Consider the following 24,170-nt stretch of genomic DNA (forward strand, 5'->3'; position numbering starts at 1 on the left):
AGCAATGCTTAATTCTTCTGTGGCTTCTTTCAAAGTTTGCGATACAACCTGCAAAGTTTTGTTCTGTGCTTTTTTGCTGAAAACTACTTGAATTGGTGAACTTGCAAATGCATGAAATTGTTTTGTACAGTGCATCTTTCACAGTCATGTTTGTTGGTAACTTGAAAGTCAAAATGAAAATGTAAAGAGTAAGAGGTATATTTTTTCTCTTGGAAATTTATTTGAGTAAGAGTACAAGTATTCAATCACAATAATACTCGCATAAAGTACTAATCCTACTGAGCAGTACTTAAGTACACAAACAAAGTAACATTACTTAAGTACTTTATAGGCCTGGTGTCTGTTGTGTTCGGCTAGATGTATATGAAGGATCTTTAGTTGTGGATGAGGCAAAACAGCTATAGCAGCCATATTTCATCATATGAAACACAATAAAACTTTCCTTGCTTGTTCTTTCCTTTCAGTTGCTTCCTTTTCCCAGGTGACTGGATTAGCTAAATAAATGTTTTCTATTATATGTCACCCCAAAATATAGTGTGTTGCACCACTAATAGCTCTGAAGTGTCTTTCCACTCTGTGATGAACCTCACACTGTGAGCTGCCAAATTATAGTCACATACCTGTAAAGATCTGTCCTTTGGGGCAGGTCACTGTCCTGTTACTCTGTCAGTATCACCTTGGGAGATCATGTCAAGATGCTGAGAGCGAGCACTGTTGCTAGATGTTCTTTTCTCTGCTGAAATAAAAAAGAGACCAGTATAGCTAGTAACAAGCGTGAACAGCATCATACATGCTGGTTGCCAGCTAACTAGCATGATCATGCTCATTTTACCAGCCTAGCCTTCCCAGTAAGGTTGTATTGTAGTATTGAACATTTATTTGATGTGCTAACATTGTCCTTGCATCTGTAATAACTGTAATAATCTGCATAACTGCAACACTATATTGTTATCTCTAAATGCTTGGAAAGAATGCATGGCAATTTTTAAACCTGAAGTTCTAGTGTTATATCTTTCTGCTAACAAATAGAGCTCTGCTAGCTTGCGAAGATGCCCTGCTAGCCACCAGGCACAAACTTTTAGCTAATAATATTGTGGGTTTATTTTTTATTTTTATTTTTTTTTTGTGAAAATGTGCAGATCAATAAATACTGCAAATTGGCCGGTGGATCAATTGCTCCAGTTCACTTAAAAGAATGACTGTCAGTCAGGTGAAGACTATTCTTGGTGATGTTCTCAGCAGTCCAGCAACACCAACAAAAAAAGACCAAACAGACCAGTCTATTTGCACTTTAATGGGTTGTCTGTGATGTGTCACTGACTTCCTTTCTGCAGAACCCAGAGTCAGAATGTTAACATGCTGTTACACTTTAGTAAAACTACCATGTGTGATGTGCATATCCGTCGTTCTTGTCATTTTCTCCACCAGGTCACTCATAAAACCAGTCCAGCACACGATCACAAAAACACAATACTCATCAGCCAAAAATGTTAAACACACCTTTGTTTAGTAGCCTGTTCCTGTTCAGTGCATTAGCTGCTCACTATCCAAACATTATGAGACAAACTAGGAGGCCTGGATTTCATCAGGCTTTGAGTGCAAGCAAAAGCATTAGAACAGCTAGTGGTGAAGATACTGTGCAAATGTTTTTTTTTTTTTTTTTTTCTATAAACCATTACATTTGACATTTTAATTCTAATGTATTTATGAATCCACTGGAAAGAGAGATTTACAAGCTCTTAAATCCAACATTCGGTTTAAAGTTTGCCAGATTGCAGTGTCAGTTTGAGGCCCAGTCCCAGTTTAAAACCCAGCCAAATTAATTTGCCAAATTATGGCTTCCAAATCAATTTTCCAGCCCAGTGTGATCGCATATAAATAACGAAATAAAGAGACGTTCTTTACTGCAGAGTCAGCGTCAGAGTCGGACCTGATCCAACTGCACCCATGGCATAAGCCAAATGTTTATGTAATATTTTATTGAATACATATTCAAATACAGATGGAGCAAATAATATTTTAAGTGTAATGCAATAATTGCATATATGAAACATGACCATCTTAGCCTTTAAAAAAAAATTACATCCCTTTAAATGTAAGAAAATATCAAACAATAAATTTGTATCTCATCCCTACAACTCCACTTATGGAAGTCATTGAATTTTAACTAATAGAACATTTATTAAGAAAAATAAAGGAAGAAATCAGTTTCTGGTGTTTTAAACAATTAGTTTTCACTCCTAGAAAACAAATGTACCCGAACACATGTGCAATTACAGGGCATAACATGGCCAATCATGTGGCGGCAGCACAATGTATAAAAACATGCAGGCACAAGTCAAGAAACGTCAATTAATGCTCAGATCACACATCAGAATGGGGGAAATTGTGATCTCAGTGACTTTGACTATGGCATGGTTGTTGCTGCCAGACGGTCTGGTTTGAGTAATTCAGAAACTGACGATCCCGGGATTTCCACTCGCAACAATCTGTAGAATTTGCAAAATAAACATCCAGTTCTGTGGGCAGAAACTACTTGTCGCTGAGAGAGGTCAGGAGAGAATAGCCAGGCTGGTTCAAGCTGACTGGAAAGCAACAGTAACTCAGATAATCACTCTTTACAACCATGGTGAGCAGAAAAGCATCTCTGAATGCACAACATGGCAAATATTGAGGCCACAGGACACTGCACTGGGTTCTGCTCCTGTAAGCCAAGAACAGGAAACAGAGGCTACAGTGGGCACAGGCTCACCCAAACTGGTCGGTTGAAGATTTGGTGGAAAATGCCTGGTCTTTAAGTGTCCAGTTTCCATCACTGAAATCACATTTTCCCCATTTTGATGATTCTGAAACTCTTGACCTGTATCTGCATCCATTACACTGCTGCCAAATGATTGGATAATTGAATTACATGAATGAGCAAGTGTACAGGTGTTCCTAATAAAGTGGTCAGTAGGTGTGTATATGTGATTTTGCTTCCCCTATAAGTTGATACACAAACTGAGGACAACACTGACTTTAAAAGTGCGTTGTGTGTGATTTAATAATTAATTCTAAACGAGTGGTACGTCATGATATGGGAGGAGCTGGATCGGGTTCGAATCCACCCCCTGAACTTGTTGTTCTTCAACTCGGGGTATTGGTTGGCAAATTGCATGATCTGGCAACATGTTTTTTTTTTTTAATCAGCGGGACGCGCGTGGGTTCAGCCCGCCCCTTTAGGCGACTGGATCTCGACTGTCGGTTCATTAGCGAGGCCAGTGAGACGCACGAGCGTGAGAGATCCTTCAGCGCCATGGCTCGTTATCACTGAAGTAGAGGCGCGAGAGCTCTGAGGCGCGAGCGATGGAGAGGCGTCATTTCGGTAAGGCGCGCGCGGACAGGGCTTGCTTTGTCTTTGATGGAAACTTTATCAGATTAAATCGATGCGCACTCGTGCATCATATTGCATTAAGATGGCGGAACTTTTATAGGATAATTGGGGAGAATACTGTGCACTCACCCTTTAAGCTCGAGCGTTAGTGTTGTCTTTTTGATTCAGTGAGCGCGCATAACCGTGATAATACCGGTCAAAGCACAGCACTGAGCAGCACGCGCGTCTCTTTTCTATATTAAGATTGTGCTAAGTAATCTCTCTACTTAATGCCATCATATCCATCATATTGCTCAGTTTCTGGGATTTCTAGGAATCCATGAACAGCTTCATATGCAAACACATCACTCAGGTGCGTTGTCGCGCGCTCCTTCATTCTCTACCTCCAAACTCGGAGTAACTGCTCAGACAGAAGTGTCGAGCTGATTTTAAACAGTTATTTGAACATTTCTGAATAACCATTTGCTTGTTTTTTAATTCGTGCAAATGGTCAGTCTATTGTAAAAGGCCGTTTCACCCCGGTGATGAAAGCGCGTGAGTCTGGCGCAGCTCCATCTCTCTCTAACAGTACAATAGAGCCTGTTCTATTATAAATGACGTTTTTTATCAGCTTAATAAATGTTCCAGTATTCACTATACACCGAACTGTTATTATAAGGTAAATGCACTCACTTTGGGCATTTTATCAGGTACTGCTTTGTAGGTATGGTTACTGACTGTAGCCCATCTGTTGCTAGGCACAATTTGTCATCCTCATTTTACCCCATGCATCAGTGGAAAGGGACCACCATAGGGCCACGGCAGACAAGAGACCATTCTCAAAGTGTACCGTTTTTTTGTCCTTTAGTATGTGTATTTAATTATCTTTAAACAGTCTTTCAAGTCACATTATATACCATAAATGATTATTAAAGGTATACAATAATAATAATAATAATAATATAAGTATACAATATAACAATATAACCATACTAATAACCATACACAAATGTACCCTGGATGGTACCACCACAACAACATCAAGGAAAAGTACAATTTGGTACCTTTACTTCCAGCAGTGAGGGGCACTGTGGTTTGGGTGGCTCACAGCTCCAGGGATGGGTGTTTGAATCCTGCCTCCACCCTTTTTGCTCGGAGTTTGCATGTTCTCCCAGTGCTTCGGGGGTTTCCTCCGGGTACTGCGGTTTCCTCCACCAGTCCAAAGACAAACGTTGTAGGCTGATTGGCATTTCCAACTTGTTCATAGTGTTTCCGGGTGTGTGAAGGATTGTACCCTGAGTTCCCTGGGACAGGGTGGACACCTGGACACATTACAGACTATTCCAAAATAGGACTGGGGGAGGAAACCAGATTACCCGGAGGAATCTCAGGCTCCCCCATGACCCTGTGTAGGATAAACTTAGTGCCTTTGATGCTGGTATGAGGGTATCATGTGCATTATTGGACACTAGTAGCGTGTTGGTGTTGGTGTTTTTCATGCACCATTTTTATTAATCGTCCAATACTTGTTCATTAGAGTCAGTTTCTGATCACCGCAGGTGTATAAAATCCCAGTAACATTGCTGCACCTGATGCACTCTTACCTCTGCAACACTCACAAAACAGGCCACTGTCATGTTAGGGTCACTGCTGTCCTAAGACCGTCCTGAGACATAATAAGATCTGGTCAGCGATGGTCCTGTGGTCACCTTCCATTAACACTCAGGATAGATGGAAATGGCACATGGAGGATGCTGATGAACAAATCAAAGCTTCGAACGAAAATCGGGTACAGCACAAGCTGCTGTTTCATCATTCAAGAATGTCACATGTGGTTCAGTGTTTTCAAAAAGGCCCAGGAGCTACTCAAATAAAAATGGAGCTTTGAAAAGATTTGAAGAACTATTTTCTCAGTAAGCCTGTGGTGTTGTATTCAAAAGCGGAAAATGTTTAATGAGGCAGCGTTAGGTGTGTGTGTGTGTGTGTGTGTGTGTGTGTGGTGTTATGCTGTGTTTATAAAACTGCACAAACCAGGGATTTTCAACCCAGTCCTCAAGGACTGCAGGCAGGTCCACACTGTTCCATTTTGTACCACACCTGAGTCTCAACATCCTTCCAGTGTTTAATTAGCCCTCCAGCCTCAGGTGTCAGAACAGAAGATCCAAAACCCCTAGGATGTGTGTGTATGTGTGTGTGAGATCGAGAATGCATATTTGTGTGTTGTTTTTTTGTGGTTTAATCATTTCTACTGATCAAGCTTAAGCATAAATTATAAATAATGATAGAATATCAGAATATAATGCTCCATTGAGAACAAAATTACATAGAAGTTACATAGATTTGGTCAAACACTTCTAAATGAATTTCCAAACATCACAGAATGACAGCATGTGCATTATGTCAGGCTGTAATGTATGGTTAAAGCCGGGTTAAAGTGTGTGCTTGACGTTAATTGGACTCAGTCATGTGGAGCACATTAATCTTCCTGTGTGTGTAACACATCAGCACCACGGACAGAGCAAAGGTTTTTTTGCTGTTTATCATGAATTATTGTTTATGTTCTGTTTGGGTCAATTTCTTTTCACATTTTTGCCAACATTAACCTTTTTTATTTATTTTTTTTATATAAAGTTAATAGCAGAATTTTATGCAACACTTTATTCCTGTGGAGCAAGGCATGACCTGTTGTCTTTGATCAGAGATCGTTAAACATGTTATCAAAACACCTACTTTAACGCCTAAATTTGACTACGGTATCGTACAGTCCATGACTGAAATTCAAATCACAATTTCTTTTTGAACGTTTTGACTACATAACTGTACACAAAAAGAGTGACACATTTAAGCAACAGTATGATGTGGTGGCGGGCGCACAGTGCTTAGTGGTTAGCACGTTCGCCTCACACCTCCAGGGTCGGGGGTTCGATTCCCACCGTGACCCTGTGTGTGTGGAGTTTGCATGTTCTCCCCGTGCTGCGGGGGGTTTCCTCCGGGTACTCCGGTTTCCTCCCCCAGACATGGTAGGCTGATTGACATGTCCATAGTGTATGAATGGTAAATGGTGATGAATGTGATTGTGCCCTGCAATGGTGTACCCCACCTTGTGCTCCCTGGGATAGGCTCCAGGTTTCCCCGTGACCCTGATAAAGCAGATAAAGTGGTATAGAAGATGGATGGATGATGTGGTGGCAGATTTCTCAAACAAGAACCGGTATTGTGTAACCAATAATTGCACACAGTGCTGATGAATTCTCAAATCTGATTGGTCAAAAGGTGTTGATTCAATTTCTGTAACAGCAGCAAGGTTTATATCAATGCGCTCTTTTAAATAGATTACATTCTATATAATCTAATGATCGATAATGTGGAAACAAAAACATAAATCTTGTCATCATCGATACGGTGAAGTTTATTAGATGTTCTTTTTATGACACATTTATGGAAGGAGTCTCCAGCGTTTTGTAACCTTCAGTAAGTTTTCCGCCATAGGAAAGTTCTTCAGAACAGAGGATTTAGCATGTTCTGATTTCTCAGTAACAATGACAAGCTGCATTTTGTGTCTTATTAACTTTAAGAGAGAGAAAAAAGAGAGACTGGTGATGGCGTGGCTGCTTATTGCTGCTGTAATCTAGGTGATAACAGGAACTTGTCTTGTGGATGTTTCACAACGGTAAGTGCAACTATAAACGGTTATCTAATAAGACTTTTGTTTTTTTTTTTTGTTTTTTTTGCTAATTGCTGTGGTATAGGTGGAAGAAAACCATTCAGGATGCACTGTTGTAGGAAAATGACCCAGTCTGGTATGCTTTATTCATTACATAGTGAGGCTTTTGATCAGTTAATCAAAAACCTCTAGACAGTCCTCTATCTGGCAGCTAGATGAAATGCAGAAAATACCAACTCTTTAGAGCATGGTGCTTTGTGTCTTTGTGCAAATAGCCTCAGTAATACATCTGTATGTTGCGTGGGAGTGTGTGTGTGTGTGTGTTTTGTTATTTGAACTTTGTGCTTTCACATACATTAAGACCAAGGAGAGGGTGCTCCTTTCCAGAGAGGGTGCTCTTCACACATGGAGGTGATACTGCGTTCTACTGAAACATCACGCCAACTTATAAATGGCCCAAAGATGAGGACTGACCCTTTACTGACCCTTTGAGAGAGGCATATGGAGGTTTTTTTTTAGGGTGTGAGTGTGGGAGTATGTACTGTATGCATGTACGATTTGCATTGTTCTTTCAGCTCTGCTCAGTTGAAAAAGAAGGGGAGAGAGAGAGAGATTTGTATTATATCACCAGCATTATATGAACACGCACAAAGCTGCATTTAATGTTTTTAATAAACATATACATGCACAAGGGGGGCACGGTGGCTTAGTGCAGGGATTCCCAAACTTTTCCAGGGCAAGGCCCCCAAAATGGCATTAACATTTGACCGAGACCCCCCTTTTACAAGATGTCTTTAAAACACTTTAAAAATACAGATTTCTCAATACATCCCCCTTCTTTTTTATTAATAATTACATCTTACATCTTTACATTACATTATATTAGGAATTGATTGTGTGTGTGTGTGTGTGTTTGTCTGAGAGTGAGAATTTAGTTTTCACACCAAATTGTTGAGGCCCCCCGGGCGCCCCCTGGCAGCCCCCACTTTGAAAACTACTGGCTTAGTGGTTAGCACATTTTCCTCACATCTCCAGGGTTGGGGGTTCGATTCCCGCCACGACCCTGTGTGTGCGGAGTTTCATTGTTCTCCCAGTGCTTCGGGGGTTTCCTCCCCCAGTCCAGACACATACATGGTACGCTGATTGGCATTTCCAAAAAAAAAAAGTGTCTGTAGTGTGTTTGGCACCCCGTCCAGGATGTCCCCCACCTTGTGCCCCATGGATAGGCTCCAGGTTCCCCATGACCCAGTAAGGATGGATGTACATGCACGTTAGTTGTTGACAACCTACACAGTTTATATTAAATGATAAAACCATATATGATATTCCAGTAGAGAAAAGTGCAGATCAGTGTCAGTAATTATCTTGTAAATGAACCTTAAGAAGAACAAGTTATTAGTTTCATCAAAATGACATGAAAAGGCTCCCTTAGGTGCCTTATGGGTGTAATACAATGCCACTGTCTGCTCCTGTATCTGTTTAGTACACTAAATATCCATATCTGTATTCGTATTTTAATCTGCAGTTAATATGGTCTGTGAATTCTGTCATATTCTGTCATGCACATTCATAATGTAGTTGGGACAGTTTTCTTTTTTTAATCAGTTTCAGTTTTTGGTTATTATTCTTGTTTGTACTTGCCTTCAATGTTTTCCATCAAATTCAGTTGGTTCTTTTACAAAAAATATAAACAAACTAGTATGTTAATTTAAACCGCCATTAACAATGACCAGGCAGTTACTAAGCATGAATGAATGAATGCTGCAAAATGCATCATGCTGTATGGTCTGGATGCCCTTTGAACCTTTCTGGCATGAATAGTTCACCTCCTATTCGTATCTGTATGTGTAGATGATCAGTTTATTCTAAATAATGTATTCGTATTCAGTAACATCCTGAATGAATAACATTAGAGTCCAAAACTGTACTCAGTTCATCATTGTGGCTTTAAGACTTTTAAGAATATGGTAGAATACAGTATGCTTAGATAAAGGCACCATTGAGGAGGGAGATCTGGGGGAAAAAAACCCTTGGGCTGCAAATGCCACACATTTACACTAACTTGCAGTCCTATTTGTTGATGTATACTACAATATGGATGGCTATTATGAATACGATTAAGCTGTTGAGACTTTCTGCATTGAGATGCATTGAAAGGACTGTCACTGAAGGGCCCTGACCCTTGGGCTTGTTATGGAGCTCCAGCAGGGGTCTCAGCCAGCACATTCAAGCTCATATTCCCGACAGCCTGCCATTCTAAAATCCTGGCATTTTCAAAAAATACTGTGTGCCAGGGCAGACATTTATGAGATGAATTATTCATAAATTCACCCTAAGCCATACATAATTATGAATGATTAAGAAAAAGGATCACCAACTGGCAAAGTCGGGGTGAGTTCTGCATTATTCAGAGCAATTAAACCATGGCATCTTCTCAAAGCAGTTGGTTTATGTGATGAGGCAGTTTAGGGGCTTGTCATATGTGAGGTACTAGCTGTCGTAAAGCACAAATTGCACATTTTAGAACTTATCTGCAGACATTTTGTAGTATTCCATGGGTTCAAGGTAAACTGCATTGCTTATCTGATTTTGGTATGGTATTGTGTGGTAGTTGGTGTGGTTGAAATTGCTTCAGATTATGAGTTTCTTATCTATTCATAAAATATATAATGTAAACACTCACTGTCCACTTTATTAGGAACATCTGTACACCTGCACATTCATGCAGTTATCTAATCAGTTAATCATGTGGGAGCAGCACAGTGCAAAATATAATACACACAGGTTGACAACTTCAGTTAATGTTCATGTCAAACATCAGAATAAAGAAAAAGTGCAATCTCTGTGCCTTTCATCGGGGCATGGATGGTGGTGCTAGAAGGGCTGGTTTGAGTATTTCAGAACTTGCTGATCTTCTGGGATTTTCACACACAACAGTTTCCAGAGTTCACACAGAATGGTCTGAAAAACAAAGAACATTGAGTGAGTGACAGTTCTGTGGGTGGAAACACATTGTTGATAGGAGAGGTCAGAAGAAAATGGCCAGATTGGTTCGAGCTGCCAGGGAGGATATAGTAGCTCATAATGTTTACAACCGTGATGAGCAGAAATGCATCTCAGCATGCACAAAACATCGAATTTTTAGGTGGATGGGCTACAACAGCAGAAGAGCACATCGGGTTTCATGCCTGTCAGCCAAGAACAAGTATCTGAGACTGTCATGGGTACAGACTCATCAAAACTGGACAGTTGAAGATTAGGAAAAAATCACCTCGTCTCAAACCAGCTCAAACCAGCCTGGTCATTCTCCTCTGATCTCTTTCATCAACAAGGTGTTTCAGCCTGCAGACACTCAACACACAGTTTTTTTTTTCTTCTGTTTTTGTTTTTTTGTCCTTCCCACCATTCTGTGTAAACTCGAGAGACTGTTGTGTGTGAAAATCCCAAGAGATCAACAGTTTCTGAAAGACTCAAACCAGCCCATCTGGTACCAACAACCATGCCATAGTCAAAGTCACAGAGATCACACTTTTTTTCAGATTCTGATGTTTGATGTGAACATTAACTAAACTTCTTGATCTGTATCTGCATTACTTTATGCATTGCACTGCTAAAACAACCAGACATGATGTGAAGAGGGGCGTTAGCTAGACCGTTAAGCATCCGGGGCTGAGCCCAGATTTTTCTACATCAAAAAACATTTTAAAACAACAACAACGTACTTCTAAATAGACCGCATTCTTTCTTGCAGGTGAGGTCTAATTGCTTAAATTTTTTTTAAATTTGACCAAATGTTGGCTTTATAATAAAAATCATCTCAGGTGTTATCACTGTTTGCAGGACAACCAGACTGATAAAATATACAACTTTTTGGCTATCTAACATGAGACTAGGCTCGAGGAACAACAAAGCTATAATTGTATGGGTTTAGCTGGCTATAGTGCCATGCAAAGTACATTAGCTGTTCTTATGCTCTGCTAATACCATGTTTGTGTAACTTGGAACTCATATAGACATGTACACACCTTGTTTTCCTAGCTCAGCATTAGAGGATGTTAGTGTTTCAATTTCAACCCCTTTATTGGTATAAAAAAAAAAAAAAAACACAACAAAACAACAGCAAAAAAAAAAGGAGTATATCCATTTCCCCCTCACACTAACTGACTGTGTGAGCTAACATTTGGCAGAACTGAGACCTGTCAGCCAATAAGATCCAAGTATTTCCACATAATTTCCTGAAAACTCTGGTGATTGGTGTTGCCTCCATTCACTGAAGATAAAATACAACACTCCAATCGCTGAAGATACAAAATTACAACATCTTCAGGGCTACAGCCCAGAATGCCTGAGCTAGGTTAACCGCCTGATGCTGAATCTACAGATGGGTGACAAATTAAAGGGGAAATCAATGTAAAGCGTCGTAATAAGGTTTTGAGCCACTGGGAACCATCAGAACATTTTCAGTGTGCCTCACTAAAGATTGTAAAAGTACTTCCACTGTATTGAAAGGGTGAACACTTCTGCCAAAAGATATTGCCTCAAATTCATTCAAAAAAGTTCTGATTCTTGTGTTAAAGAGCACTGTCTTACATGTTGCTCCAAAATATCCCAGAGGTGATCAATTGTTTTGAGCTCTGGTGACTGTGAAGGCATCATTTTAATCCTCATCAAACCATTCACTGAGCCATTATGCCCTGTTGATGGGGGCGGGGCCATCCTGGATGAGATCACTACTATCAAGAGAGAAATGTTTCATCATAGGATAAAGTTCAGAAGAACTTTGTACTGATTTGTAGTGACCCATCATTCTGAGGGGACCGAATAAAATGTCAGCAAAATGCCTTTCACATCATAACAGAGCCATTTTTCTAAATGAACTTTAATAGGAGTATAGAAAAGTAAGTCGTGAAAGGATCTGACAAAAACACAAGAAGATTCTCTGAAAATAAATCAAGTTAGCTATAAACATTATAAACATGTATGAATATGGCACACATTTCCACATATATTTGCTTAACTTCTTTGGTTTCTGCTCTGCCTACAAACCTTATTGGAAAGAATAAATGAGTGACCATGCAGAAAGCACCATTATAGTGTTTAAGCCAATTGATGAATGAGTATCAGGTGTGTTGTGCAGGTGCTTTCGGTTAGTTTGCAGGCAATTTGGGAAAGTGCACAAGCCAAAATGGAGGACCGAGTGTCTCTGGGCATCATGCATATGATACTAAACCACTGACAGGAACTGGATGTGCATTTCTTTAATAATTCCCCTTAATCCTTATTGAGGGGAACAGGGCTATTGTATTGAAGCATGTCTTCATGTGTGCTGTTTGGATATGATGTTAATATACCTGTTCTCAGGTTTGTTTTGTTTTTGACTTGTCAGAGTATCAGCCAGTAAGCCACTGATGTGTAATATATCTACATTTTCGTGTCTCCTGCAGGATGACTGACAGATCCATTGTCTAGCAGTCACAATGATAGCGACAGGCGGGCTACTGAGGATCTCCCGGCGGCAGGATTCTCTGCGCACCAAGAATCGAGCAGAGAACAAGCGAAGAAGGAAAGCCAGGAAGAAGATGAAGAACAATGTAGTGGTGGTGAAGGGCAAGCTGAAGCTGTTCTCTGTATCTGGCCTGGTTGCAGCCCTTGGATTGTTTGTCTTAATGGTGGGAATATCAATGGCTGTCCTGGGATACTGGCCCAAAGAGACCCCGGCTTACCCTAAAGTCTTTCCAAGAGAGAAGCAGCCCATGAAACAGGCAACTGATTCCAAAAAAACCCTTCGGCCGCCATCAAACTTCACGAGCAATACCAAGCTCTGGATGAAGCTGCACTGGAATAGCAGTGATGGTATGATTAATGCTACCAAGCCTAATTTCCGGCCTGTTGGATTTTTTAAAGGCCTGTTCTCCACTTATCTGTACTCCGACAACCTCAAAGTGTTTGGACCACTGGTCATGGGTATTGGTATCTTCCTTTTTATTTGCGCCAATGCCGTGCTCCACGAGAACCGTGACAAAAAGACAAAAATCATTGACCTGAGGGACATTTACTCTACGGTTATAGACATCCACAGCTTGCGCTCCAAAGGCCATGCCCCTCTTAACGGGCTATTAGGCTGCACTCAGTCCAAGGAAGGAGATCTTACATTGGCCACAAATAAGACAGCCATGCCTTCAAGAGGCTCCTGGCCTTCTACTGTCTCGTGTAAAGAAAAGGATTACAGGACATCGTCATTCACCAGAAAGTTTAGCTGGTCTAGAGAAAGACAGTCGCTTACTGAGACAATCTACACCATTTACAGAGATCAGAACAGGCTTAAAGAGCCAACACCTGCTCCCAAGGAGTGGGAGACACGCTCTATAGTCACCTCATCAGTTAATGCTTTCACGTTACCTGTAATTAAACTCAACAACCATGAAATGGAGGCAAGAGAAGAGCGGGAGGGAGAGCGTGCTACACCATGCAATCTGACAGAGAACCGGCAGCCAGAGTGCCAGGGCTCCACATACTCTGAAGAACTTCTCAGCTCTGCCATACAAACCAAAGCTGAGGTATTGAGGGCAGGTTTGTCGGTATCTCGGGATTCCAAGCTTTCAGGTGATGTATCCAGTGTATGTCAGCAACAGCTACAGCTGCCCAGTTCTGGGTTCAGGATCTTGGGCTCCCACCTGTCCCTGAATGCCCTTTCTGACCTGGGCACTGGACGGCACGAAGAAAGGTCACGCAGATTCAGCTGCCCGAGGCTGGACCGCTTGGGCAGTAAGGGCTATATAAAACTGGCAGCACTAGGAGGAGACTCGTTTGAAGCCCCAGATGGGGCGCCAGAAACAGGTGTGGAGGGACCAGAGCAGACAGGAACGCAGAGTTATGTTATGAATGCACATATATTCCCCAATAGCTCCCTCACACAGCTGCACACAGAACCTACCATGTCGAACTCTCATACAGCCGATGTAGATGTGGACCCAAAGGCAAATCTCCAACAGGGAGAGCAGGTCTGAGCAAGTCTATATGCTCAGGCATATAAGTAGGATGTAGTTGTTAACTGCTTAGGGTTCTTCTGTGGACAATTTACTTAGTTGTAGCATAACCAAGATAAGATTTTGTGCTGAAAACAACACTCATAAAAGTACATATTAGTATTTAAAAAGACTGGAGGTCCAATCCAGCTTTTGAGGAGACCATCACTCACTTTTGCGCAGTATTTAGATGACAAGTCCAAGAGTAGAACCAGAGTTGTTCTTGTGCCTTCCACTGATCTGTTAGGCTTATACGCTGTTCTTGTCCTGCATTGTGTCACCTGTTAAGTAACTTTCCTTGTAATAATTATTGAACAATTGTGTTATTGATGTGTTTTCTCCCGATTCACCAACTTTTGCCACACACATGACTATTTCAGTTAAAATCAAAGACCTATTTTCAGTTGTTAGTCAAAGCTACTGTATTTGTAAAAGAAACGCCATCTTGCTTTGCATATACATCAACAGACTATAATTATGCAACCTCATAAACTTTTTTTCATTGTACCTGGATATTGTTGTGCAATCAAACAGCAATAACTGCTAGAGATGAATTCTCAGGTTTCACCCTGGCTGGAAAATGATGAAGGCCATAAATGAAGTGTTTTTCCTATAGACTATTTTGTGGTTGAATGTATGTCAAGTTCATGCACAACTGTTACTTGTCAAGAGTCATTAGATGAAATAAAAACCATACAAATGACAGAATTAATATTTATTGCGGTTTTTTTCTTCAATTAAAAATACTTGTGAAGTGAGTATGTTTTGGTTTATACTGACCTCTGTTGGTGATGAATGGTAGTGAACTTTTATGACAAAATTTCTGGAGTCAATGTGGAATGTTAAGTTTTTTCCCCTCTTGCTTAATTGTCATGTTTTGTTTTATTTGTTTATCTTTTTTCCATTTTAGAACCAATACATTATTTAATGCAGGTCATTTGTGAAGCCCTAGTATTTACCAATGTTATTTTTCTATTCTATTTATCTCTCTGTACCATCTGTAGATTAGATTCCAGTTAAACTCAAAATAAACAAACAATAAAAATAAATGATAAAGTTATTTTTAATGTTGAAATAATATTTTAGGTTTAGGTGCTTTCATACTTGCACTTTTATTTTTGGGGGACTCCACCATTCCTTCCCACTAAAATTAAACCTAACCCTAACCCTAGTATGTCGTCTTGTTCCCGTTATTCTTGCTGGCTGGAGTGATATTTTCAACTGTTATCCTAATTAATAATTGATCATTTATAATACTACATATGCTGCCGGTGTCTGGAAACGTTTGAAGTGTTCACTTTTAATGTTCTGACTGGGTTAAAGGGTATAATAATTTCAGAAACATTCACATTCAGTAACGTTAGCATTTCCCATTAGCGACCTTTAGCTGACAGGCATCAGTCTTATGGTAGGTGGTGATGGGCGGGGTTAATACGTTACTACGCTGACATACAGCATCTCCAGCCAATAGCGCAGACGGGGCGTGGCTTTGTGATCTCAGGACACCTCCCTCAGAAGATCCGAGTGGATCAAAGCGGATTCCTCTCAGGTGAGCGTTGTGTTTTTTGCGGCTTTCCACTCGAAAGTGCGCCGTGCCAGAAGTGCTAGAAGTGGCTCCGTGCCGGGTTTAACGCCTGTTAATTGTCGCTGGTGACGTGAGTGGGGTCTCTAACTGCTTTCAACGGCGGGATTTTAGCCAGGTTGTGTATTGTTTGTAACTTTTTTTTTTTTTTTTTTTAAACGTCCAGAGTCAAGTGTGTGAAGGTGGGTAGTTTTGAACATAGTCCGCGCGTGCTCGCTGTGTTTTCTTAAACGGAGATGATGTTCTGGGTGTGTACACAGTTTCAGCGCTTATTATAACACTAATTCGATTTGTTTATATCAGTTAGCTTTAATATCATTTTAATCTAGTGTGCAGAAATAGTCAATTCCAGCTGGCTCTGTATAAAGTGTGTGCTGAGTTCATATACAGTGTATGCAGTACAGATTTTGGGGATCCTAAATCTCTCTCTCTCTCTCTCTCTCTCTCTCTCTCTCTCTCTCTCTCTCTCTCTCTCTCTCTCTCTTTCTCTCTCTCTGTTTGTATGTACTGAATTTGTTGTATCCTTGTCCCATTTTCCCCAATCCACTGGGACTCTGGCCTTCAAATGTTGAACCATGGTGTGTACCTTGTCATCTCTTCTGCTCTGGTAAGTTCACTTTTCCAAGAAACATCAAACATTTTTTCATTTCGGTGTTTAGATCTTTGTTTTGTGGAAACAGACTGTCTTTGAATGCTTATTATGGAACAGGAAACCCCTTGGTACTTGCATAGTTCCCTTTTCTGACCTTTCTCTACATTTTACCATGGATTCGGTTGATCATGTTTACTCTGAAAACGTATGTTCATGGTGTCCATCTGGCGTGCATGGCTCTGCTTACTGTACGTTTTTATAATTAGTTGAGTATCTGAAGTCAGATGATCACTTGCTGATGTGTCAGAAGTGCTGGCAGTGATCTGGAAAGAGGAAATGATCCCGCTTTGTTTCTGGCTTTCACTTCCTGTCTGATGTTGACTACTGAAGCTTTACTTACCTTTGAAAAATAAGATCAGTAGGAATGACTCACTACAGGATATCTGTAGGAAAAACTTAGGAGAATGTTTGCCAATTTAGGCTGCAATGATGATCGAAGTACTCCAACTGAAATGTCCTGCAGACAGAATGTGATCTTGCTCGAGCAGTCCCATTTGATCTCCATGAAGTTATTTTTCTACTCTCTATGAATGTTGATATAATCTTTTCCGAAATATATCGCAATGTTCAACATGCCCGATATTCTTATTGTTGACAAAATATTGTCAGCTGTCACACCTGTCCTAAATGTTTTACCCAAATGACTTGCTTAATGGAGTAAAAAAGTAGCACTATTTATTTTCACACGTTAAAAAAAAAAGTCTCAATATTAAAATTAAATGGGGGGGGGGGCAAGAAGTCGTCTTCTTCTTTTCGTGTCGAGGTTCCTCTTCATAGTGGAACCATCGTGGTGGAAGAATTAGCCGCTCAGCAATATGATTCTGAACATTGCCCAGGGTGCGCCTTCCTTTCACACACTACGGACATTTTGGACATGCCAGACTGCCTACCATACATGTCTTTGGACTGGGGGAAGAAACTGGAAGAAACCCCGCAGCAGCATGGGGAGAACGTGCACACACAGGGCCGCGGTGGGAATTGAACCCCCAACCCTGGAGGTGTGAGACGAACAGGCTAACCACTAAGCCACCATGTGCCCAGCATAGAAGTGACATTTCATTTAAAAATCCCAGGAGGTCAGGAGTTTCTCAAATATATGTATAAACACCAACACCAACAACCATGCCACGGTTAAAGTCACAGACATTTTTCCCCATTCTGATTTTGATTTGAACTTTAACTGTAGCTTTTTACCTGTACCTGCACGATGTTATGCATTGTGCTGTTGCTACATAATTGGCTGAGTGGATAACTGCATAAATGAGCAGGTTTACAGGTGTTCCTATTAAAGTGGACAGTGAGTTTTTTTTTTTTCTTGCTTTCTGTGAAGTACTAGACGTAAGAGTTAATGGAATACATTTCTATTCGTATTAATCTCCTCTACATTGTTGTGTATAATTGTATAGCCACTTATTAAGCTCATATGCTAAGTAAAATACAAATTCCTTTAAAAGGAACAATGACTCTGACTTTGTCCTTACATTACATGGAAGGTGTCAGATAATAAGTGTGTCTCTAGATTGTTCTAAGGATGAAAGGTCACAGGAAAGAAGCATCAGTGCATTTAATGCTTCGTTATCAGGCCTGCAAATGATAACATGTTGCTCAAAGGTTGAAGGTGGTTCATAGTCCATGTTCGTCATTGTTCCAGAACACTGTCCTGACTGTTCTGTTCCTCAACTGTGTCGAGTTCCACTATACTCTAGACCTCTAGACTTTAGTTGGTCTTGGTGCTTAGTCTGCACTTTTGACTTCCTTCCGAAGGCCCACTGAAATGGAGTGGGGGTATGGGGTGTGAACAGTGTGTGTCTCAACAAAACCATGGGCACAGTAGTGATAAGGAAGCTCTGATTGATCCAGCTGACATTCAAGGATGAGCTGTACTCAGTGGCTTGATTCTGATTTTGCCCATAAACAGACATGGTACTCAGGGGAGAGATAGCACCTTATCAGTGGGTATTAATAGCAGAGAGGTGGGCTTCTCTGTCTTGAAAAGTCTTCTGAGTGGGTATGGGTGTGATTTTTCCCAGAAAGGTGTTGCAGTCTTGGCAGGAATAATTGTTTCTTCCATGTTGAAATCTATATCCATGTTTTTCAACCATTGATGGTTCTTCCAGCCGTTGATTACTGATCCCACATAGATAAGGGATGATAAGAATTTCTGCCACATTCTTGAAGACCTTTCCAGAATTTCTTATCTTGTGCTTTAGGAAATTATCTCTGACACTGAACAGGCATTGTGAAGTTTTTGCATTGGTTCCAGGAAGCAGGAATTTATTGACTTTTGTTGCCTTATGTATGGTTTGTCACTACCAGCCTCATCACTGTTACCAATCAAGAGTAAAATAGCAGTTATCGAGGCCATTACAGGAAATAAAACCTCAGATATCAGCTTTATTCAAGCACACATTATTAATTTGTTTAATATAGCAGTTAGTGCTGGAGTTGTGTGCTGTACTGATAAGTTATCACCTCGTATCTGATTTCTGGAAGTGCAGAAATTAGGTCTGGAAGTTTCAGTGTTTTATTCATACTTCTCAATCTTATTATAATGATTCTGATGTGCACTATAGTAGATTTGTTCTGATATCAGATACACTCACATATTAAATATGTCTGAGTTTGTTAGGTGGATATAATGGATACTTTCCAAGCAGTTCGTAAGAGAATTTCCTTTCAGACTATAATTCATGTAATATCATGTACTGTCATATTATAAAACGCTATCAAATACCTATGATGAATGTATACATTTAATTACTTCTTTAAATAAGCAGATCACCTGCCATCCTTTCTTATAGCTGGCACATGTATTTTCTGTCTCTTGAAAAGACTTACTTTCATAGTGTGCTGTGTGTTTTGTCTATCTGTCTGGCCCCTGCACCAGTAGAAACTGTCCACGCACTGCTGTTATCAATGTGTATAAATACTCTTGGTTTGCATGAATAAACTCGGATGTCTATTTAAGCATGCATGTGTTAGTGTGCGTTCATTTAGGCTCCCCAGATCGATCTGAACGCTCTGAGGAGAACCACACTTTCGAAGCACAGAACTAAAAGTTAATAGAAGTAATTAAAGAGCAGGCGGAAAGACATAACGGAAGATCTGAAAGGCATGATCTATAATTCCTGAGATACTTGGAAATCTAACGTAGTCCTACTACTCTGAGGCAGATTTGTCTTGTCCAGAGTGAGATATACTGAAGAAAATGGCCAGATTGGTTCGAACTGCCAGGAAGTATATAGTAACTCAATCACTCTTTACAACCATAGTGAGCAGAAAAGCATCTCAGCATGCACAAAACATTGAACCTTGAGGTGTATGGGCTACAACAGCAGAAGACCGCATTGGGTTCCAGTCCTGTCAGCCAAGAACAAGAATCTAAGGCTATCATGGGCACAGACTCATATCACTGGACAGTTGAAAATTAGAGGGAGAAAAAAAAATCACCTGGACTTTTTCCAATATCCAAATGTCTAGTTTCGGTGAGTCTGTGCCCATGGCAGCCTCAGATTCTTGTTCTTGGCCTGTACAGGTATACCTATTAAATTGACCAGTGAGTGTATTTTTCTAAATCTCTTCATGAGCAAATACTATCTCACAGCCACCTCACAGCTCCAGGTTCTCCGGTTCAATCCTTACCTCTGGTTAAATGTCTGTGCTGAGTTTTACATGTTTTCCTCCTGTCCACGTAGGGTCTCTGGTTTCCTCCTGAATCACGCAAACAGGTGGAGCAAATGTGGGTGTATGGTGGGTGTATTCCCACTTTGCACCTAAAGTTCACGGGATAGGATCCATATCTGATCGGGGATAAAGTGAGTGGTGATGCAAACTAAACAGTCTCGGCGGTAAAATGGAACTGTGCTGGTACATTGTTGTTCCCTGAGGTACAAACAATGTAAATGTGCCCTTAACTATACAACCATGGATCCTTTAAGTCTTGTAGATGCGTTTTTTTAATTTTATTTAAATGTTGATACTCTTTACACTATCTTAAACACTTCATCGAAGACACTACCTGTGGGCCAGGCATTTGTATCCTGAAGCTACAGTGTAGAGTGTGTGTGTGTGTGTGTGTGTACTGTAGGTATAGAATTTCCTACATATCTTCTCCTTGCTTGTGCGAGATGTTATATTGATTGATGGCCATTGTTGCTTGAGGGTATGTTCTTGCTAGTCAGATTGTAAGATTTTATCATTCAGAGTTTGAATGACTCTGTCTGTTCTTCTTAGAACTATCCAGGATGTATTTTTTTGTTTGTTTGTTTTTGTTTTGTCCCCCCCTCATTCTTTCTTTCGTGATTGGGTGGAAACTTAGTTCTGTAGCGCTTATATGACTGTAGACTATATAATTCCATTTTAAATATTGGTGTAAGTGACCCTGAAAAGGAGTAAGCGGTAGAGGATGGATGGATGGATGGATGGATGGATGGATGGATATTGGTGTAAGTGTAAATGTATTAATCATGTGTTACTGATACCAGTAATATCAAGATCTAAACGTCTTGTAAATATAAGCAGGCATTAGTATAATATATGACTGCTAGTCACAATTCAGACACTTTTTCCTCTCAAATGAGTTAATTTAGCTCTCCAAAAGCTCGTTGAAAGTGGTGAACGTTGAACCATGTGGAACTTATCCAAGGTAGCTAACAAGTGCGGTAGAATCCAATCTAAGCATACCACATATCTGAGAGTTTAGGGTTTATAGCATTGCTCGATCAAGGGCTGTAAATTGAATCTATAGCTGTACTTGTTTGTATTTGTACTTACAAGCTCCTTGATGCTAAAGAAAAACCTTAAGTGTTGAGATTCCTCCGCATCTCCATCTAAATACATGCCCTTAATAACATTTTAGTATAAAAAGAAATAATTTATAATGACATTGGTGGTTTGAAGTAGTATATAATCACAATGTAAGTGTAAGGTTCTGTGAATGAATTGCATTAGCACTGAAAATAAGAATTGAATTTCAGAAATGTAATTTCTGAAACGCTTTAATGACTATATTTCTGAATGTTATTTTCGATATAAAAATTAGTCCTGTAAAAATGTTAATTAACCATACAGCAGATTTTACGTTGCAATTCCTCAAATCATGCGACATTGTATTGCTCTCATGACATCACAGGTGTATTTAATCGCCACGCATGTACTATGCAAATAGTGCCAATGATGAGACCTTTTTTTTTTTTTTTTTAAATTATGAAGGAGTTGTGTGACTTATGATCTAATGAAAGTGCTGATGTGTTTACTGGGACGTGCTGTGTGTCTTATGATGTAATGAAAGTGCTGACCCTGTGTTGAGATAAGCACTGACTGGCCTGAACAAGCACTCAACACATGCTGTCTCATCATATCTTATTAAGCACGTACCGTTAATGTGTCGCCGTATGGCTACAAGAATGACCTTTAGACTTTGAAGTTGCTTTCGCCAGATGTCTCAGAGTTGTTGTGGAAACGTCTCTGCCATACTTACCCATACTTCTAAACCTCATCATTTTGCCAAGCTTAATCGAGTATATTAGATTCATGCTTCTTTAAAAATGAAGTGAGTCAATCCACTGACACGTGTCACATGCGTGTTCATGCACATACTGCTCATATCAGTGACATGATGTTTTACACAGACATGTAATCATGGCTGAGGTGAAGGTCCTAACTGGCTGAGATGTCCCTATGAAGCCTCCTACAGGCCAGTAACCATAAAGCAAGCCATTTCAAAATAAATGAAAACTAAAATAGTGTGCAGAACAGAGATCAGCTGATGTCTGCTTTTAGTCATACTGCTGATGAACAAGCAGAGTTTTTTTTCCTCTTTTCTTTGTGTTCTGGGATGATGATGATGATGAGTCAGTGGCTTGAGGTGCAGTGAATATGAGGCTTTTGTTGAGTTGTTTAGTTCCTACCAGCAGTACACTTCCCAGTGATTGGTCCAAAGTATGCATTCATACCCAATCAATGTAGCGAACAAAATAAATGTGTATCTTTGATCGTAAATGTAAAATATTCCTGTGTTAAAATATTGAACTGTTAGTTGATTGCCCCTGTATTTAGGAACATTGTGTAATGCTAAAGATTTCAATTGTTTCTAATTAAATTGCAACAAAAATAGTTTTCTAATTTTAAGTTAGAAAATTTGATATTAGCTAATTGTCTGACTGTTTTGGAAGAATGTTTTTGAAACCCCCGAGTGTTCTAATCTACACACCCTTAATGTAGAGATCGGTCTTAAAGCATACTGTCATCTTGTATTTAAAAATGATTTCAACACAGCAGAAGTGTAAGGTGAGCTGAACAGCCTTATACAGGGTGTACCAAAAAGTCTCCATACATAGGGGACTATGTTTGCCAGCACCACGTTGGTTGTGCCTTCGTCAGTAAATGTTCATGGACGTCCACTTCTCGGTTGGTCCGCAACACTTCCAGTCTTTTTGAATTTGTTAAGCTTGGCAACCGTGTCGTGTGTGTGTGTGTGTGTGTGTGTGTGTGTGTGTGAATGTGTGATGTGCTTGCCATGTTTCCTGTTAAAGTCCACCCCAATCCAGCCATGAAAATGATTTCAATACATTCTTGGGGGGGGGAGAGGATACCCTGTGAAAAATTTTTTATATCAGGATGTCCACTGGTCCTTAAAAAAATCTAAAACAAATTTTAGGCCTTAAAATGTCTTAAATATGATTTAGATAGGTCTTAAAAACTGTTTTGATTATGTAATGTTACTTCGATAAAGTTCTAAAGTTCAGTCTCGCTTTTAAATGTGTTTTCGGGAAAAATTGGTATTGATAATCGCTCGTGCAAACCGTGTAGCCAGGAAGAATTTATCAGAGCACACCCAGTCTGTCACGGCGTGGTGTGTGGGCTAACCAGGGTTTCCGATTTTCTTTCATATCTGTCATAATTTGTTTGCCAGTAAGCACATGAAATGGGTCTTAAATTGCATTCATAATGGTCTTCGACTTGTTGAAACCTGCAGAAGCCATGTATAACCAAGTACAAAAAAATTCTGGAAGATATTCTGATAAAGTGTTCATTTCCTGTCTGCATGGAGACTTTTGGAACACCCTGTATTATGAATTAATGAGAGGTCTTGCTGGGAAATTGTGTATCTAGTGATATTTCCAGATACAGATGATGATGATGATATGGACCTCAGTATTAACTAATTATTAGCTGTTAATTAGATATATCTTTTGGCCAAAACATTAGCGCTATCATTTGTTTCCATCTGTGAAATAGGAATCATTGCAGTAATACGTTACAAAGCTAATTATTGAGAAGGATTGAGTACAGAAAATCTGTAGGTGTGTAAGAGAAGAAGAGGAAAGGTCCTTCTTTCTATCACTGATCATAGCAGTCACTGTATGAAGGAGGGCAGGCATCATGTCTTTTACTCTCTCACTCTTACAATAACAGTGGTGTTCCATAGGCTGTTATTACTGTACATGTGGATTGTTTAGCCACATCTTCCAAATCTGTTTTGACAAGGCACAGTAGATTAAAAACTGATCGTAGAACTTTGCCTGTAATGACGCCTCTGGCCAAACGTCCATTTGTTGTCTGTTACAACTTTAACTTCTCTTAAAATAGCTGAGCTGTGCATTTAGGAATTACTGCAGTAACAGGAGGTTTCACTTCACCAAAGACGTTTCCACATTTCGTTAAGCATTTATTATTATTTTTTATTTTAGATTTTAAAATCCACTAATCCTCAAAGAACATCCAAACCTGGATTTATATTTGTATTTGCGTTTAGCATTGTGTTTCAGTGTGTGTGATTTGGAAATGACTCAAAGCATGGTTAAAGTTAGTGAGTGTCACACATGCAGTGTCTCTTGAGTGATGTATTTAAAGAAAGGTGGGGGCAGGCATGTCGCTAAACTGAACATGTAACC

The 24,170-nt window shown here is 39.9% G+C and overlaps 2 protein-coding genes across 15 annotated transcripts in view; both read left to right on the forward strand.

Annotated features, from left to right (window-relative positions):
- The first annotated feature begins 3,151 nt into the window (after nucleotides 1-3,151).
- Nucleotides 3,152-14,805, forward strand: LOC108280254 (transmembrane protein 200C). The gene is made up of 2 exons (XM_017495106.3): nucleotides 3,152-3,364; nucleotides 12,461-14,805. The coding sequence occupies exon 2, from the start codon at nucleotides 12,494-12,496 to the stop codon at nucleotides 14,021-14,023; it is 1,530 nt and encodes a 509-aa protein (XP_017350595.1). The 5' UTR covers nucleotides 3,152-3,364; nucleotides 12,461-12,493; the 3' UTR covers nucleotides 14,024-14,805.
- A 733-nt stretch (nucleotides 14,806-15,538) lies between these two features.
- The window catches only part of epb41l3b (erythrocyte membrane protein band 4.1-like 3b), a 41,427-nt gene continuing 32,795 nt past the window's right edge, over nucleotides 15,539-24,170 (forward strand). For 7 of the 14 annotated variants that reach the window (XM_047162460.2, XM_053673525.1, XM_053673524.1 and 4 more), the window contains exon 1: nucleotides 15,597-15,741. The gene's annotated coding sequence lies outside the window, so the exon portion shown is untranslated. The other 7 variants (XM_053673516.1, XM_053673521.1, XM_053673519.1 and 4 more) reach the window with 6 other exon arrangements.

Source organism: Ictalurus punctatus, chromosome 20 (assembly GCF_001660625.3).
Source record: "Ictalurus punctatus breed USDA103 chromosome 20, Coco_2.0, whole genome shotgun sequence".
In the NCBI taxonomy this organism is placed as follows: domain Eukaryota; kingdom Metazoa; phylum Chordata; class Actinopteri; order Siluriformes; family Ictaluridae; genus Ictalurus; species Ictalurus punctatus.

Coding starts and splice junctions, on each gene's coding strand:
- LOC108280254 (XM_017495106.3), top strand. CDS start 12,494: ATGATAGCGACAGGCGGGCTACTGAGGATCTCCCGGCGGCAGGATTCT.